General features: G+C 39.6%; 1 protein-coding gene across 1 annotated transcript; it reads left to right on the top strand.

Annotated features, from left to right (window-relative positions):
• Positions 1-3060: 3060 nt before the first annotated feature.
• On the top strand, positions 3061-12191 carry LOC306882316 (BTB/POZ domain-containing protein 3-like; the record flags this gene model as incomplete). The annotated part of the gene is made up of 4 exons (XM_079436857.1): positions 3061-3368; positions 4491-4581; positions 9219-9337; positions 11159-12191. 4 exons carry the CDS (start codon positions 3061-3063, stop codon positions 12189-12191), a joined length of 1551 nt encoding a protein of 516 aa, XP_079292983.1.
• Positions 12192-20500: the final 8309 nt, after the last annotated feature.

The raw sequence follows: 20500 nt of genomic DNA, 5'->3' as shown, positions 1-20500 counted from the left end.
AATCTATTGTGGCAGTGCTCTTCGGTTACTCAAGGAAAAGTTGGATAGGAAGGTTACACCCCAGGTATAACGATAACATCACAGAGGAATGATATAGTTGAAATTTTCTATTTGATTAAGGATAAAAACATTGCCAAATCAGAACCCACTTGAAAGAACATGCTAAACAGAACGTTATCATGTCTGTTATATAGACCTTCCAGGTGAGAGCAGCTATCAAAATCAGTATTGTTAAAGGCAACATTCATACAGAACTCACACTGATAAATTTTCAGGACTCCCAACCGAATTTTCAGTGAACCTCCGCTGTGTGAATGGAACCGAGAGGCTTCACTACGTTGAATGAACAGCTTTTATGAACATCATTTAATGAATCGACAGCCTATCGGCTTTTGGATTGAACTATTTTTAGAGTTTACACCGAAATGCCGTTTTATAAGAGAAGTGACATTTTGCGACTAGTGGGATTCTGTTTATGGCACTTTTTACTCATTCTTATGGTATCCGTAAACGGTAAAACTCTGACTGAAATTCAGTGACGTCAAGGCTGTAATGTGATTGGTTATTACGCCACACGTGATTCAAGTTGACCGTTATGCAGTTAGTAATACAGACCCTCTCGCCTCCCAATAGTAATCTCTGTCACTGCATCAGTTCCGGTAACTTACAGAGACAGATATATGAGCTGCGTGTCATTTAAAGAGTTAAATATAGATGCAGTTACCGTTTTCCACCTGTTTGTTTTGAGGTCTGCGTGAGATTCAAACAATCCAGTTCCACTAATGTATTAAAGCTGATGTTGTTTAATTTGGTGTACGAAGATTTGACGTAGAAACTAATGCACTATTAAGCTCATGTCGTGTGAGCTGTGATAAGGCACAGTGATAGGGACAACGCCATTTTTATATTTACATTAGTATAAGAGGTGTTATTCACTGCTAGCGCTAAAATATAACAGGGGATTGACAGAAGTTGCTTTTTCATACAGTAGAGACTTGAATCAGTTTTCATTAAGAAAATATGCTTCTTCTTTTCTTCTGGGGAATAAAGATCAGTTTGCAGGTTTTTCTGTAGCTCATCAAGCTGGTCCCAAGCTCACTCTGTCAGTTGGTTAGACACTGGGAGACAAGCTGACCAGCCTTCTAAACCAGTTGAGCACCATCTTGGCCAGGGTGGAAGCTGAAGCTAGGAAGGACAAAACAAAATCTAATTTTGCCAGTTTCTCTTAAATCTCACCTTTTCTCTGGCTGTCCCCAACCATCCTGTGAACACCGTTTCCAGGGCAACATCCCTGGTGGCCAGCAGATGCAGAGAACAATAATTGTCCAAAGCAGAGGGACCTCTTCAGAATCTGCAGTGTCAAGATAGGTGCCAGATGTTATATTTAACACTTTTTTCAATCAATCAATGCATTCTCAGATAGATAGATAGATAGATAGATAGATAGATATAGATAGATAGATAGATAGATAGATAGATAGATAGATAGATAGATAGATAGATAGATAGATAGATATAGATAGATAGATAGATAGATAGATAGATAGATAGATAGATAGATAGATAGATAGATAGATAGATAGATAGAAAAAGTTTAAATCAGTGTTGTAAGGTTGTCTTGCATTGTACAAATTCAGACCCTGCTGCAAGCAATCTCATCAGATTTATGTGCTTTTACAGAAATGTGTTTGGTTCCTTGATTTCTGTCATGTGTTTCTCGGCGGAGGAACAAAAGGCTTAGCAATGTAATTCAGTGAGAGCAGGAAAGATGTCTAGAGCCGAGCTCTGTGCTACATGCATTAAACATGACATGTAGGGCTATGTGTATGGTAGTAACCAGGACTTAAAATGAAAATGCTCTTCACAGGTGAAGACAGGCTGTATTCTGTGCTGAGCCCCACATCACTGAGGAGATTTAAACTTTCATTTAATCTGTGACAGGAAGAATGGGCAGCAAAGCACCGTGCTTTATGGTAAGAAACACCAATGTATGAGGGTGAACAGAATATACAGAATATACTATTATAATATATTTTATATTAAATTATTTTTTAAATAATTATATTATCATAATCTAAATGGTTGTTTTTTCCAGTACAACTATTTAAAAAAAGAAATCACTCTGAACCATATTGTTAAATAATTTGAACCATACTCTTTTAAAAGTGTGACATTTAACTAGATGAACTAAATAGGTGAAATATAGCATTCTGCTCTCACATGAGTTCCCATTTCCTTCAAATTCTTTATTTTTCATGGCCTCTATTACGTTATAAATATTAATCAACAATAGGCTGCTTAGAGAGATGCTGAAGATCAGGATGCATCCATTCTAAGGGGAAAGGGGCTGGCACTTTAATCAAAGAGGTCTTAGCATATTCTAGTAGGTGTTGCGCATGGTTGCTGCAGCCAATCACGGCTCTCGAGAGTGCTGATTGGTTGGGCTGTGGGGGATGTCTGGCTTCCATCGGTAGGGGGTTACTCTCTCCGCTCCATCCATCCAGTCAGCCCCCACAGTCAGCAAAACACACGTCAGAGCACAGGTCCACTGCAAATGAATCCTGCAGAGCTCCGTGTATGAGTGTTGATGTGTGTGTGTGTCAAGAGTGTCAGGAGGAGAGAGAGACACACAGCGTGGACTAGCTGCTTCTCAACCACTGCAGGAACATTAAATCTGGGACTTTCACAGATATTGAAGGAGAGAGAGAAGACATTCAAAGAAGGACGTTAATCTTGCAGCACAGTTATGGAGACTCATCTCTGCTGTCCACCAGCGGATCAAACTAGAAGCAAAGGACAGAAAAGTCAGCCGCCGTATTGACTTTAATCTTCTGGTGGAAAAAGGAGATTATATTCCCTGACAGTTTGCTTTTAGAAGGTGAAGATTAGGAGTGGATTTTTTTCTCCTTTCTTTCCTTTTTTCCTCTGTGTTTCAGTTAATTGCTCTGTTTTTGGGGGCTCCTCACCCTCTCCACAAGTCGTCACCTCTCTGAGAATCCTCCTTTCCATCCCAACATATTCTCTGCATGCTTTTCCACTGCTCTGCAGGTGAACACACTCATGGTGGATGCCAAGGGAAGGAACATGAAATGTCTGACGTTCTTGTTGATGCTTCCAGAGTCAGTTAAGAGCAAGTCCAGTAAAGGCTCCAAAAAGGGGAGTCCCAGCAGCTCGTCCAAGCTGCCCCCTGTGTGCTATGAGATCATCACCTTGAAAACCAAGAAGAAGAAGATGGCAGCCGAGATCTTCCCCACTAAGAAGCCGGCGTCGGCCACCATGGTGCAGCAGTACCAGCAGCAGAACTTGAACAACAACAACACCATCCAATGCTGCAACTGGCAGGGTCTGTACTCCACGATCAGGGAGAGGTAGGTCAACTTCATATGTGTTCAGAGAGGGAGACGAGAATGGTACAGTTTGCTCAAAGAACATCTGCCGACAAACACAGCATTTACGCTGTGATAGCTGATGCAGTGGAGTCCAAAAGTCAAAGAGCACATTTAATTTTAGGTTTTTGAAAATTTAATTGAAGAAATATTCTGCACTTTTTATAATTGATTTCTAATCAAAGAAGCACATTTGTGACAATGATCATGTTAACTTTCAAACGGTTGCATTCTCATGCTGGATAACTTTTTGGAGCTCATGCTGCTGTACTAAAAAAAATCAAACAAATTATTATGCTTTTAAAGTAATTTGCTATAAATAATAAATCTATTAGTTATTTTAAAAATACTTTATTAATAATTAAAACTATTTATTAAACAAGCATTTTCACAAGTGGATTCAGATTTTTGAAACACTAAATATTTGAAAAAAAATGCGAATACAGTTTTTTCTTCTCAAGATTCAGCAGGTTCAGGTTTGGGCACTGGATGTCATTGCTGTAAAAAAAATTTAACATCTCTGAGACTGTTTAGGATTTTTCTGTAATGTTAAATTTTCCGTTTGTGTAGTTGTCCCTGTATGCATTGTCACAAAAGAGGCAAAAGAAAGGAACAAGTTTTGTTTTATATGCATGGCTTTGCTCTCTGTCAAAGGGTAATATTTACTTTGTCGTCATGGGAAAGCCCCATGCCGGCCAAAACAAATGTGCGCTCTCGGACCTGGCTTTGTAGTCACTCTGGAACAGCATTTCTTGTTTACCTACTGCTCCTATGTGGCCTGGACCCCAATAATACATGAGGAAGATGCCATTGTTGACTCCCACTGACAGGGGCCAGGGATTGTCCTGAGAAAGACGTGTGTAACCATTTTGATTGTGAAGTATGGCCAAAGTATAGAATTCTGTTGAATTTCTGTTTTGAAAATGAACCAGGTATAGATTTTGTTTCCAAATAGAATAAGAGTTGATAATTTCTCTTTATTTCAAGTTCTATGATAATTTCTTGTCTACAGAAACAACAGAGGATTCACCTCTTCTATACAATCAAGTTGAAATGTTTCTCAGTTTTTTAGTCTAAAATCATTTTCCTCAATCTTCTCTACAGAAATGCTGTGATGTTCAATAATGAACTGATGGCTGACGTTTACTTTGTTGTCGGTCAGTCCGGAGGAACTCAGAGGCTCCCGGGACACAAGGTAGGACCTCCTGATCTGCACTATGCAGCAGTACCAGAGAACAGCTTTAGGATTTTCATAAGCGATGTGCTTCACTGCTGTTGCTAATGACAGCTAAATTCTTTCTCTTGTTTTCAGTCTAGCTGGCCATGTGCCTTTCTGAGACACTCCTCAATTGTTGATGAAAATCAGGCAGAAGGCAGTGGGGAGATGTCTGTCTTTTGACAAAGAGTCTTTTTCTTATTTTCATGCTGGGTTTGTGCTGTATTAAATAATCAGAGATTGTGGTCAAAGTTCTTCAACTGTTTAAAGCATTTATGAATATGTGAATAAAGTTCTGATGTTTGTACACTCATGTTTGTATCTCCCAAAGGTTTTTCTCAATAAACTGCTTAATTGGTAATTGGTCAAATGAAACATCATCAGACTTTGACCACACAAAACTATCTTATTTTTTAATCTAAATATTGTAATATTGGTTTCTATCTGGTTTTCAAATTGAGGCAAAGAAGGGTTCTAGGGTGTCCATGGAAAATTTCAGAGAAAAAAAAAAAATGAATGGTTTTTATATTTTAATTTAACATTTGTTCCCTTCTAGGAACTCGAGCTGCGTCTAAACGCTAGGGGAACGGCTTCAGCGTGACCGCGCTCTGAATCACATGTGTAATCTGTCCAATGGAAGGGCGAGATGTCACGGGCGGGTGACGTAATCGACCAGGAAGCATAAAAGCACGTGCGGTGGAACCGGCGTTTGCTTTTTGTCATTCAACAACTGCTACTCTGTGTGTGTGTCTGTCCATCTGTGTTGTGAGTCTTATTTAGTGTTGTTTGTCCCTCACAATCACTTGATATAAACTCCACAATGTGTGCAAGCACTTGAGCAAGAGCAGATCGCATTACAGGCTGTGTGTTCCTCCCTGCAAACGTTATATCACTGCTGGGGATATACACAGTCCGTGTGTGGTCTGCTTGAGAGCAGAGTATGCATAGTCAGCTCCCCTGGCGCGGCGTCGTCTCTGAAGTCAGGCTGGTGCGAAGTCAGGAACCAGGAGGCCCGTAAACAAGCCGCGGCGTTCCAGTGGTTCCGCCCTTGCCGATCTCTAGCTCAGGGGGCTGCTGGGTGGGAGCAGCCCTCGCCTCGGGAGCAGCCCTCATACAGAGAGGCACAAAAACAGAGCGTTGCTCACTCGTGCCCCCCCGCGGCGGGGCCGAGGTGGCAAACGCTCTGGGTCAGGGACCTCTAAGACTAAGCCGGATCTGCGGACCGTACTTCAGTCTAAGAGGTCCTCGGCCAAGAAGCCCTGTCGAGCGGGGCCCAGGGCTTGCGAGGGCAGGTCCCTCTGGGGATGAGCGGGTTACACCTCATTATACGGTGTCCGTCTCCCCCCAGTGTCCTCAGGAGACCAGTCTGCCAACCCTGCCAGAGTTCCAGGGCGCAGCTGGCTCCAGTCCTCCGCTTCAGGGCACTGAGCTAGCAGCTCTAGGTACACCAGAGGCCAGTCTCGAGAGACTGGTTCCCTTAGTAGGCACTTGGCGATGTAGGAGCCCATGCCAAGAGTGTCTCATTGGGTCCTGCTTTGCAGGCTCTGGTTCTATCAGCCTGGTCTTCCTAGAAATGACGCTGGTCTGAGGATCGTCGTTTCAATAGGAGGCTTCAGCTGAGGCAGTCCTGATGCTATGGCCCAGGACTTATGAGGGCAGGTGTCTCTAGGGACGAGCGGGTTACACCTCATTATACGGTGTCCGTCTCCCCCCAGTGCCCTCGGGAGACCAGTCTGCCAACCCTGCCAGAGTTCCAGGGCACAACTGGTTCCAGCGAGCGCTTCTCTCAGTTATTTCCGCCCCGAAGTGTAGCGGAGCTGAGAAGCTCGCCACCCCTGCGGTGATTTCTAGAGCTCCTGCTTCGGCCGTCTCCTGCCGGTCCTCCGCTTCAGAGCACCGAGCCAGCAGCTCTGAGTACATCAGAGGCCAGTCTCGAGATACTGGTTCCCTTAGTAGACCATCTGGCAGTGTGGGAACTACTGCCAAATGTGTCTCAGTGGGTCCTGCGTACTGTAGAGAAAGGCTATCGTATTCAGTTCGGCGCTCCGCCGCCACCTTTTAACGGGGTGATTCCCACGTTATTGGGCCCCGAGCAGGCTCTGGTCATGGAACAGGAAGTAGACACTCTCTTGAGGAAAGAGGCCATCGAGGTGGTCTCTCCTCATGAAAGAGAGCCCGGGTTCTACAGCCGGTACTTCATTGTTCCCAGTTAACTGCCAGATTGGTACAATGCTGGAGTTCCTGCAGGCCCGTTTCTCTGCGGGGGTAACCCACTCCACCCTGAAGGTTTACGTGGTGGCTTTATCGGCCTACCACGCCCTTCTCGGTGGCCTTTCAGTGGGTAGACACCCCCTAGTTACATGTTTCCTCCAGAGGCTGAGGCCTCCGGCCAGAGAGCTTATGCTATGTGGTGGATCAGGGTGCTTTTACATAGCCTCGAGTCCTCTGCACTCCCCCTTCTCGGGGATCAAGACTCACTTCTCAGAAGTTGGCCTTTGGGACGCAGACCCGCCCACTTTTGCCACTTGTGGCCTTTTTTCTCTCGCCCTCGTTGTGCTCCTGAGGGACACACACACGGCAAGGACTTGGAAGTCTGGAGGCGTGGGCATCTCGTTCTCCTAGCGTTTCGACGCAGCTCGAGTTCCTGGAAGGGAACGTCTCAGGTTACGTATGTAACCCTGGTTCCCTGAAGGGAACGAGACGTTGCGTCTTGAGGCCATACTTCCGGCATCCCTGCGAGTGGTTGCTTCATTCCTAGAAGCAAACGCCGGTTCCACCGCACGTGCTTTTATGCTTCCTGGTCAATTACGTCACCCGCCCGTGACGTCTCGCCCTTCCATTGGACAGATTACACATGTGATTCAGAGAGTGGTCACTCTGACGGCGTTCCCCTAGCGTTTCGACGCAGTGTCTCGTTACATGCGTAACCTGAGACGATATTATTGAGACTGATAATGATTTTTTTTTTTGCATATTGAGAGGCAAAAAAACTTTTTTAGAGCAGAATTGGCTGACAAATCACTATTAAAATGCATTCAAAGTATGAATTTAATTAAACATTCTCCAAGTAATAAGTTTGCAAACCCCTGATCTAACTGATCTCCGCTAAGTAAAAACCATTAGAGGTCTTCCACTGTGACCTCTTCGAAACTAGCAGCTTTCCAATAGCTTTTGTTCTAAAATTTTCATGGGGACTGGCATTATTACATATGACATTATTTTTTTTAACCTCAGGCCAATTTTAACTGCACCAAAACCCCATTTAAACCAGTTCTTGTTTCACTCTCAGACTTTATTTAAAAAGACAGGGCTAATCTGGTGCCTGCAATTCAGGCATGACTCATCTTTTATCCATTTAAGAGGGCAGAATTGAAAGCTGTGTTCGCCTGATATGTGATGCTTTATAAAGCACACTTAGGCAAGGGCATTGTATAGCTTTGCTGCATGGCCACAGCCAATATTGCAATGGGCCATGAAGAGTTATTACAGAGCACCTTTTTTATGATGTCCATTTGGCTGGTGATCAGATATGCATTATCGTTTTTATTTGAGAAGGCTATGTTTGCTTCTAGGATTGTCTTCCTTGCATAGGAGCGCTTTGCAAAATTACTCTCAACATTTATTTGATGTTCCTCTTGGTTATAATATATTTGTTATGGGTTTTTCACATCAGAGATCCTAAAGGAGAAGAACAAACCTTTACTTAAAAGGCCAAAATGAAGTTTGCTGAATTTAAAAGATGCATGTGTGTGATAGTAGTCCTAAAATGAATGGTAAATATTCACTTCTGCTCCTGTTATATAATGCATCTGCAATGCTGTGTTGGCCTCAGATTTCATCATTAGCTACGTGCGCCCATTAGCATCAGCAAGATAACTTTTAGCTCTAGCAGTCACTTTCACACCATTGTGAAACTCTCTTTGCTATGGAGGGAAAAGCAAATGCCATTCACATGAATGGTGCTCACGTGTCTTGTAAACCCAAGGGGAAATTACAGTCGTAATTAAGCATTGGTCTTTGTGGGTGAAATTTTTGCGTGTGCTTCATGCTCAAATGACTCCAGGGGAATTGGATCAAGCCGAAATTTAAAACAGCCAAGCGTTACCTTTACAATGCAATCGACTCAGAAGAAGGAAAACCTGAAGGGCAACTTCTGAGGAATTAAAGATCGCTAGCTGTGCCTTTCTGAGAGAAAAGTTTATAAAAGTTTTTTCTGTTTATAAGAAGGAATGTGTCATTGTATGGGTTGTATGTGTGATTACATGAAACCATCACCTGCCACCTGGAAAGTTCTTTTGATCTGTGTGAGTTTGAGGGGAATAATCAGGGTTTTTTTTTTTTTTAATCGAGGAGAGACATAAAACCACTTTAGTGTCTGGTCATAAAAAATAGGTCAATAGGTCAAAGTAGAGACTTAACAATAGCTGAATGCTTTGAATCCTTTTCCATCCACACCACATGAGTCCTGATTTTATAGGTTTGCACTGATTTTTGTTTGAAACTCCGTGCTGACATGTAAATTATTTAAAATTAAGTGATGGATACTGTCGATCGTTATGATAATTGATAACACAAGTCTTGTAAAATGAATTTATACTTCTTATTTTTCTCATTAGTATGTCCTTGCTGTGGGTAGCTCGGTTTTCCATGCCATGTTTTATGGAGAGTTGGCAGAGGACAAGGATGAGATCCGTATCCCTGATGTAGAACCTCCAGCCTTTCTGGCTATGCTGAAGTAAGTCTCCTTATGTAAATGTACCTTGTCTGTCAGGTCTGTGCTGGCTGACCCTTTTCTCATCTGCCTTGTTAAACCATTATTATCTTTCTGTACAGATTATTTAGTTATTATTGTTTTCAATTAAGCGCAGGAGTGAAGAAAATTGTTCTCTCTGATCTAAGTACCCCTCTTTGGACTTCCTCCAGAGGGTTAATCGACTACACTGACATGTAATTTCTTTACAGCCAACAGTTCAAGACTATTAAAAGCGATATGGCCTTTGGAAGAAGTCTTTTCTGATTGAAATCGACTGTGCAATTAGCTTCATTTGAATACACTGAAGATATCAAATAGTTTCATTTGACTTCTTAAAATGTCATTTTGAATGGAGTACCCAATTCAGATAATTTAAGTAAAAAAAAAAAACTCCCCAGCATGACTTATGGGGCAAATTCACTGAAAAGTTGCAACGCTTATAGAACAAAAACCTGCATCTTATTTGTAATCACACACAATTCAGTTAAATCAGGTACCAATGTACAGCATGTTTGCCTGTTAACTAATTTGCATACTTTCTTTTAGTGAATCAGATGCTAAACCTGCACACAGCACGTGTCAATAAGCGGTATCACTGGGCACAATTCATTCTTAGTTAACTTCCTCTTATCTCTGCTGGAAAAAAAAGCATAAGTTTATTTAAGTTGGTCTTCTAGCTTGTTCAGATTGTCTTTCTGCTGGCCTACCTGGTCTTAATAAAAAAAAAAAAAAAAAGACTTGTTGAAGCAAACTAAAATGGCATGGTTACATCAGCATTTCTTTTTTTTTTAGCATGTTTGGTTTTGTTAGCACTATCGGTTAGGTTTAGTGTAGGAAGTACATGAAAGAGCACTAACCTTTTAGTGCCAGTCATTGGACATTTCATTTCTGAACTGCCATCATGAACTACAACAACCATCATAGTAAAAAGTTGCCAGAGTTCACATTTATCTATTTCATATAAAGCCAAACACGCTTTTAAAGCCACTCACTAGAGTCAAAAAGTGTCACAAAGTGAGTTGGTGCTGTGTCTCCAGAATTACTGTGGCTCATGCCCAAAGTGTTTTATATGCGTCAGGGGGAACATTGAACACTAATGGCACTAGATGCTTAAATGTTGAATAGAACTCTATCTTAAACAAGAAGAAAGTAAATAATGAAGTGAGCTTAGCTTGTCCGCCTCTCAGAGGGTTTAGGACCATGACAGAAGATCTGATAGATCTTAACTCATGCTTTACCCATCTCTCTTGAGAGTCCTTCTGTCTGGCTTATCTCTCACTTCTTCCATCTCGAGAGAGATTTTTGTTCTCTTTCCCTCCGAGCCTTTTATCCATCCTCCCCCACTCTCCTAAAGTAGTGTAAATTTATAATTGTTGTTTCGGTTTACAGAACATGTCTATTGAACATTGTGTCCATTTTGATGCTTCTTTATAGGTTATGACTTCTAGTCCAGAATGCGTTACAGGACATAGTATTAGATTTGCAGTAGATCTGCACAGTGCATCATACTATGATCAATTCAGCTTGTTCTGAAGGACACAATCAAAGCCAAGTTCATTCCTATTCCACAAAGTTATGTCTATTGTCAGAATAATGCTTTTTGTTATAAGAGGTGTTGCAAAAGATAGTATTTCTATTGACCAAAACACATTGTGGTTCATGCTTGTAGCACATCATAAAATAGTAGCTTCTAGCTGGGCCAGTAATAGCAGGCTACAATGCAACTGGACTACATCCATTTTGAATGACTACGGCTGATGTTGTACGACACAGCTCACCTTGTTTTTTTTTTCTGTTACTCAGGTACATTTACTGTGATGAAATTGACTTGAGTGCCGACACCGTACTGGCAACATTATACGCAGCCAAAAAGTACATAGTCCCGCACCTGGCTCGGGCTTGTGTCAACTTCTTGGAAACAAGTTTGAGTGCAAAGAATGCGTGCATTCTTCTATCTCAGAGCTGTCTGTTTGAAGAGCCAGACCTAACACAACGCTGCTGGGAAGTCATTGACGCTCAGGCTGAGCTGGCACTTAAATCCGAGGGCTTTTGTGACATTGACGCTCAGACCTTGGAGAGCATTCTCAGACGGGAGACGCTGAACGCTAAGGAGATTGTAGTGTTTGAAGCTGCACTAAGCTGGGCAGAAGCCGAATGTCAGCGGAGGGAGATGAACACAACTATCGACAACAAACGCAAGGTATTGGGCCAAACCGTCTACCTGATCCGTATACCGACCATGGGTCTTGATGATTTTGCAAATGGTGCTGCGCAATCAGGAGTGTTAACGCTAAACGAGACTAATGACATTTTCTTATGGTACACAGCAGCTAAGAAACCCGAGCTGCAGTTTGCCTGCCAACCTCGTAAGGGATTGACGCCGCAGAAGTGCCATCGCTTCCAGTCGTGCGCCTACCGCAGCAACCAGTGGCGCTATCGCGGACGCTGTGACAGCATTCAGTTTGCTGTAGATAAGCGAGTGTTTATCGCAGGTTTCGGGCTTTATGGTTCAAGCTGTGGATCTGCTGAGTACACCGCCAAGATCGAGCTCAAACGGCAAGGAGTCGTTCTTGGAAGCAATCTTAGCAAGTACTTTTCTGATGGATCCAGCAACACCTTCCCAGTTTGGTTCGAGTATCCGGTTCAGATCGAGCCTGACACTTTTTATACAGCCAGCGTGGTTCTGGATGGAAATGAACTGAGTTATTTCGGACAAGAGGGTATGACGGAAGTTCAGTGTGGGAAGGCGACCTTCCAGTTTCAGTGCTCTTCAGACAGTACCAATGGCACAGGAGTGCAAGGCGGTCAAATTCCAGAGCTCATTTTCTATGCCTAAGTTTCTCTTGGGAAAACAAAAAACTGCCCACCTTACCAGTGTGATATAGCTTTACATTACATACAATATATGTTTTTGTATTACATGGCAGAATTCCACTTCTCCAATGCTGCCAGCTCAAGCAAACCGAGACATAACAGGCATTACAAGAGCCTTGTTTTGAGCTCTTAGTTGTTTTTTCGGCGGCTGTCAAAGCACGAACAGTTACACTGCATTTCCTCCCTGTCTTAAAAGTGAATTCAATATTTTATTTTGTGCTGTGCATAAAGCTGCACCTGTTTAGAAAGGAAAATTTAATTTCAATGGGATGAAAGTTGTTGTCTAAGCTCCTAGTTGGGTGCCACAGCCTGGCTGTTGTTCTTTATCTTAATTGATTTAAAAGAGTTTTGATTCATTTAATTTAAGAGGGGACATTGTGCATTGTACAGTATATATTTAAATGTGTGAACTAAATTATAAATATATATAAATATATAAATATTATCACTCCATGGCTATATCCACTGTTTACAACGACTATACGCCATGTTAGTGAACGCTTGCACATGTATATTGTAGCAATAGTGAACAAAATATCCAAACTCATGATAACAGACTAAGTTCAGTATTTCTCCACATCACGATTCAAGGCAATCAATATACCTAACACCAAAGTTACTGTCACCATATCTAATTTTCGATTAAATGTCATTGTCAAGCACAGATTATCTTAGACACATATTGTTTAGAATGTTCACATCATTTAGATTTAGAAACATTCATCCATTCTTTGCATCATTCATAATGAGAAATATAAACTATATGTTTTTAGCATAAACATATGTAGAGTTTGCACTGGAATAAACAATTTTCGTTCAGAGTCTTTGACCCTGCATTAACCTTAGTCAAGAGACAGATGTCATATTTAATGTTTCGTAAATGAAAACAATGCTGTGAGGGACAAATGTATGGGTTATACTGTTTTTAAATAAATTACTAAAGAAAAATGGTTTAATTAGACGTGACATTGCTGTACATCAATCCTTAACAGTTTTTATTTTTGGAAGATTAATATGACCTGACTGAGGTCAGTGGAATCAAATGTACAGTGCTTCATGTTGTATTATATTCAGCAGAATGAACATCCTAAATATTTCTTACAATAAAATGTCTGTTCTCTAATGGATTCTGTGAAACATGACTTAAGTTCACCACGCACCAATATGTTTTTAGTCTCTTTCATGTCAGTTTAATAAAGTGCACTAAGAAACTAACTGAACTACCATTAATTCAGCTGAAATAACAGGTTAAATATTCATAGGCACCACCATCACACAATGTGACGCTTTGGGATATTGTGTCATCATCTCCACCTCTATAAATGTTGTGTTCATGCCTAATTAGCAGCATAATTAGCTGTCACCCAACAAACCCATTTTCACGCTACTAAATGGGATGTTGTCAACTAACATTATATCACATATTTGTAAAGACAAGATAGTTTAAGCATTTGATTTGGATTGCATTGGGCTGTAATTACCATCATTGTTGTTTTCCCCCTCTTATTTTCATTAAGGTGTCAAAAGCAGCAAGGAAGCAGAATGCTAATTCTATTCCCTGCTGAACTTTTAGTGACAGCCATAACAGCAATGAGCAGAAAACAAATAATTGCTCTTTAAACTGATCAAGGAATGACCAATCACATTTCACTGACACAATCTAATATTACAGCTTTCATTTTTTTCCCTTCTAATTTTAAACAGTGAGCATGACAGCAGAATATTTCGTTATACTCTGAATCAAGTCAGCACTGTACTGAAGTCGAAACACTAGGGTTATACAATCACCAACAAGGTGCACTTTAAAATGTGCTTGAACAGCAACTTTTATACATTCAAATCAACTAAAATGTGTTCTTTTATGGAGTTTTGTGTTGAGATTTTGTTAACGTCTTTTTTTCTCTTTCATCACATGAGCTACTTTAATCTTTGTGCACTACTTAGAAGAGGTCATTGATAGAGCTTTCTGTGTTTTTATGATGAACACTTCTGTGAATGTGTATAAAGCATATGTTTGTGTGTTACAGTACAGAGAGACTTATGAATGTGTATGATAGGCGAACATGCAAATAAACTGAACAAGCATCAAGAATGACTTCTACTTGTTATGCTATTATGGCATCAAGAATGACTTCTACTTGTATTTATTTTTTATAGCAAACTAGTTTTTAGATGTGCTCTGGCCTGATATTTGCTGATTATTTTATCAAACATGTGTAGATGATCAAAATGTATATCCTTTTTGAAAACTATATGTCTTCCTTCTTCAGCAGTCTGCATGATAAAGATGTTATCCATTAGAAATGGATGCAGAAATAAAGCTAGTTGTTACACCTTTCATTATAAATAGTTACAAATAGGGCATGCAAAAAGGCTTTACATAAGTGATAGAAACATACAGTACTTCTATTTAGCATAAATAATACATACAGGCTATAAGTAGTAAGTAGATGGTTAGAATATAAGACACCAGAATCAGAGAATGTCAAACAAAAGCACAAGAAAAAAAAGCAAGAATGCAGCGCAAAAATTATAACATAGTATTGGAGACATTTAAATGAATAGTTCTCCCAAAATGTAAATCTGCTGAAAATGTACTCGCCCTCAGGCCAATCAAGCTGTTTCAATGGATAAAGCAATATTATGGATAAAATGACTCATTAGCAGGAAGCAACTGTTTAAAGTAAAAAAAAAAAAAGTTTGTTTTGTTACATACATGCAGCTTTTCACTTAACAAGATCTTAATCGTTAGACTGGAGTCATGTGATTACCTGTGGATTATTTTAATGCCTGTTTGTATCAGCATTTTAAAAGAAGAAACAAACTTGTGTTTTTATCAACTGTTTGGTAAATGCTATATTAGAAGAAACAAACTGTACATTTTGGATGGCCTGAGATAAGTACATTTTCAGCAAAAATTCATTATTGGATTAACTAAATCCTTAATATCAAACTGAGATGTTTTCTAATAGCATTCAGATCTACACAAAAACTGACATGATCACTGCGAATGGGAACTTTGATGAATTCCACACAGTATTTTTGAACCAAACATTTCAGAGTGATTTTTATTGCTCTGTTGCTAATATGCGCATGCAATATTTTTAATTGCCCACAAAGGCAGAGAGACACTCACCTCTGTAAGGGGCTTGGCGTGTGGGTTTACAGACTGTCAAAGCTGTCCCCAGCAAAAGCAGATGATATATTGAGCTCAAAATTACAGTTCAGTCAGCTAAAGTTGAAAGGAAATCTGAAATGGAGGAGGGAAAGAATGGGCAAAACATGTGGCTCTTGCGATACAGCATTTATCTTCATAACTATACTGGTTATTGACTTTATTTAAATTAAGAAATAAATAATAAAAGGAAAAAATATTGTTTCCCATCTGAATTGTTTATTTTCCTTACATGTTTATTTAAATAAACGTTTATTCCCCCCCCATGAATAATGAGCAAATTGATAGTTCTGAATTAAAATTGCTTTCGTCAATTCAAGATACCTGTTCTACAAAAAATACAAGGTTTTTGAACTGTGTTTCATCAAAATGATGAATAAAGTTCATGCAACAGGGGTGTTTATTTTTAATATAATATAGTTTAAATTTAATATTGGAAGGTGCTGTAAACTGAATCGTCCCACTGAATAATTATATTATAGTTGAACAATAATAATTTCAACAAAATCTATATCAATATAGACCTTATGCATCAGGGTAAAAAGCATGCAGCAGTCTTTAGAATTTTGTCTTTGAATTTATGTTTTTGAGGTAATTAGCTGCTGGAGTGGATTTACTTGTTGTCTCGTACAGTAAATATGAAAAGACAATCGTGTCTCGTGCTGCTTGAACTGAGGCAATACAGTGATGAGTCATGACTCATTAAAGTGCCACAAATCTGTATTTATTGTTTGGATTTCTTAAAAAATGACCAAATTTTAAAGCTTGTTTTATACCAGACGTAACCTCTGCAATGTCCTTTTCACTGCATGAGAAAATTGCAAAGTCGTGGCCTAATGGTTAGAGAGTCAGACTCATAATCCAAAGGCTGCAGGTTTGAGTCTCGGGCCGGCAGGGATTGTAGGTGGGGGAGTGAATGTTCAGCGCTCTCTCCACCCTCAATACCACGACTGAGGTGCCCTTCAGCAAAGCACCGAACCCCCAACTGCTGCCCACTGCTCCGGGTGTGTGTTCACTGCTGTGTGTGTGTGTTCACTGCTGTGTGTGTGCACGTTGGATGGGTTAAATGCAGAGCACGAATTCCGAGTATGGGTCACCATACTTGGCAGTATGTCACTTCACTTCACTCAATAGTATTATATGAAAAATACAAGATTTTTGAACTTCGTGAACATTCTTCAAAATGATCAATGAAGAATATGTATCAGGTACGTTTTTATTTAATATTTTAATATAGAGAAACAAGCTTGCAGCTGTCTTTAGAATTTTGTCATTGATCTTACATTTTTGCAATAGTTAATTAAATTGTTTTTACACATACCTTCATGCTGTAGAAATACAAAGGGAAGACAATGAGGATCAGAGCATAAGTTCTATATGTATTCTCAAAGTTGAGTTTTTTTCCACACATAACCAACTAGTAATCAACTTGTTTCCACACATTGTTAATTTGTAAATACAATCTTTTTGACCTGAATTGAATGCTTCATAAAATGCTTTTATGCTCTATTTGTTGCTCTAATATACCACAAGCAAATGTGGTCCAACTGTTTAATGAATACTTAATTTTTTCATTAGCTCTCAGCATGTCATTAACCTAGCATCTAAACTTGGCATCTGTCTCATTTTATCTGCACCCTTACCTATTGCCTTTTCATCTACCAGATCATATTTCTCATGAAGGTCTGTGCAGCCAAGCTTTTATTAATGCTAAACACGGTTTCATCAAGCCTCTCGTACCGTTTAATAGAAAGCTGCTTTTCCCCTGAGCGGGCCATCAGCATGAAGAGGTGTGTTCAGAGCCATCTTCTAAGAGCCTCCATTTACCATACCTCCAGTGATCAATACTCTGTCTGTAGATTTCTTTTGTAAAACTCTCAAAAGGACAGTAACCAGCCTCAGTGGATCGAGAAAATGGAGCGAGTAATTTGGTGAGCTTTGATTGTTGGGGCTACATGGTGTTTTTGATTACCTGTGAATAGGTTCTCAGATGAGTTCAGGATTGTTAAATGGCCGTGTATAAACAGATCAATAGGCTGTCATGTCAATCAGCAGACTTTCATTTAGAATTAGGCTCATTTTGAAAGTGCTTGAGTGCTAAGTGCTGTTCAGGTCACGTATTTTAAAAGTTTTTCATTGGTGTCTTTGAAGTGATTTATGCGTCTTATAGAAAAATGTGGTCTTATATAGATTTTAAGATAATGGCACAGAAACATTTTTAATGCTAGAAAAGTGCTACGTTTACGTTTTAAGAGAAAATGTACGCTTTTCTCCAGCTTCCAAATGCCTATATTTTTGGTTGCATACATGAAAGCATAAAAAACTGAAACTGAATAAAAGTCTATAAAATGCCCTCTTATCTAGGGAGAGTTTATCCTCATTTAATGCTACAAAGTTATAGCTGTAGTAACTGTTCTGCACTGGCTCAATTTTGATATAATCTTTTGAACCATACATTTCATAAAGCATCATTAAAGATTCATTACACTGCCTCTGCAAACAGTAGACAGTATTAATGCTCTTTTTTTATCTAATGTGACAATGTATTATGAACCATAGGATCATCCATAAAGGTTTATTTTCAACTGCACTATAGGCTAGAGATTACTTTCTGAGAAGAGCTACTCAAAATGCACTAGAAGGCTGGAGAAATCCCTGGAAAGGGATTTTTTTCTAGAGGCATGTCCACACTGGCTTGTTCTTTGTCACGAAATGTCTAGTAGCCCAGCCAGAGAATCTAGTGTGGATTGACCTTTCAGTACATAATGCAGACACAGTAATAACCACTTGAGTATCTGCTTCAAGCAGCCCGGATAGTCTTAAATCCCAGAAATCAGGTTGCAAGTGCTCTCAGAATCATGCCTTCATGATGAAAGGACACAGACTTTTGGGGCCCTATTTCATGGCTACAATGTGGCTGTACAGGTATTTTCACCCATTTTTCCCTCAAAAAGTGAAAATTCTGTCTTCATTTACTCACTATAATAGCAGTGAGTTCATTTAAAAATGCTGATACTCTGAAGAATGAAACACGTGACTTTCTTTATTAACTGAATTGACAATGAAATTCAGAATATAAATTTTATATATATACACACACACACACAACAATTTATATATGTGCAGTTAGACAGACAATTTGTTTTCCATTTTCATTTATAATCCAGCTATTTTTTTCCTGTCTTGTTAGCGACAGTAAAATACCACGCTAAAGGGCAAAACTGTTGAAACACTGTTGGTGCTGACAAGATAAATGTTTCACGTTCTCAATTAAAAGAACACACACTTGTTCGTTCACATGCGGTGAACAAAATCATTTATCTTTCACATCCAATTTTGGTCACATGCCAGAAACAGGCATAGAAGATACATTTTGGATCTTGGATGAAGTCATCGGACTGAAATCTGTCAGTCAAGGTCATTTTTCATTTAGGCTGGTGGAGCAATTGCAGGTAGCAGATTGACTTTGTCATCACTTTTTTTGTGTGTGTACGTTTCCATACTGAAACAACTTATTCATGCTGCTCACCATCCCTGGAGTGTAGCTTATTTGAATATAAAGTAGATAACATTCTGTCTTTAAAATCTCTCCATTTGAAATAGAAAGCTTAAGCCCAATATTTTGTGGCACTTTTATGCAGAAAAAATGAATAATGTTATTATAACCCTCACAAATCGTACATCAGTATTTGAAAGCATGTGTCTCTGTATGTTGTATTTCTTGGTGATTTGGTTTTCCTTCCTTTTCCATTCTCCATCATAAAACCAGAACAGGTCATTTATATTCCTCCAACAATTATCTCATCTTTACTCACACCAAAGCATTAATTTCCTCATTATAAGAAATAAAATCTACCTAATCTCTCTTTCACGTGCCTCTTAGCTTGCAGTCAGTGCATTAGCCTGCTATCAGTTGACCCTCTGAAGCCTTACATTGACTAACACGTGATAAATGAAAACAATCAGTCAAACAATCACACCTAAAACGTTTCGCCTTTAGATGTTAACTCAGAGATCATAGATTTGGCTGATCATGTTTGGAAGAGGGAATTTCAGGCTTGAGAAACAGTGGACTAATTTAAATGATCGGCAAGCTAATGCTCTCAAAGATCAATAGATCTAATAAGCAATTACACTAATGCAGCACACTGAAAGCTAAAATCCCATGCTACCTGTGCACGACAGCTCTGATCTATAATCATCTGTTTATTCTCCTAGATTCCATGATGTAAATCAATATTTAACTGTCCGTTATACTGCATAATCAAATATTATGTTAAGATTCCTTTTTGTTTAATGTGTACCTGTAACATACTGGAAAATCTAGCTTAAGATGATAAACCTTGTTGGTAGAAGGTTTCTAGCTGGTCCAGTCATTTGCTGGTCCATCTTGGTCATAGGTACTATGTAAACGTGTTAAAACATTTATTTTTGGAACATGGTTGAAGAGCAAAGTAGAGCAACTAGAAACCAGCTATACTATATTATAAAACGTAGCTAACACGCCCATTGTATTATTCCTCTATTGACACTTTGTATTTACAGATCTAGTTTCTCACAAACTCATCAGGATGGACTGAGAAAAACACCTTCCTCTTTGTCATGTAATGTATAATGAAAAAACTATGGTGTGTATAGCCTATTTGCATATGTGTGTGTGTGTGTGTGTGTGTGTGTGTGTGTGTGTGTGTGTGTGTGTGAATGTGTCTCTGGGGTGAATGTAAGGGTGAAATTGCTTTATCCACTATTGAATGAGTGTAGGTTTTACTCACAGATTGTGCTGCCTCTGAGACACGTTTCTAATGACTAATTTAGAGGGCTTGTGGTTTTGAAATGGGGGTTGGAAATGTTAATTTGGTAATATTGATCAGAGGTAAAGAGAAAGACTGGGAGCGAGAGAGAAGCCAAGGCTTTTACAGATGCTAGCAAAGTTGATACTGAAACCTTTCTCACAGTCTCTTTATGCACAGTTTCCCTTCATAGCACAGAAATGTCAGGTTCAGCCATACATGAAACATAAGTATTGGCTATGTGGAGATGTATATAGATGTCTGAGATATGATTCCTCGTCTAAAAAGACAAATTGGAAATAGGGT

This window comes from Barbus barbus, assembly GCF_936440315.1.
Source record: "Barbus barbus genome assembly, chromosome: 16".
In the NCBI taxonomy this organism is placed as follows: Eukaryota; Metazoa; Chordata; class Actinopteri; order Cypriniformes; family Cyprinidae; genus Barbus; species Barbus barbus.
This window is presented reverse-complemented; position numbering and strand designations above follow the sequence as displayed.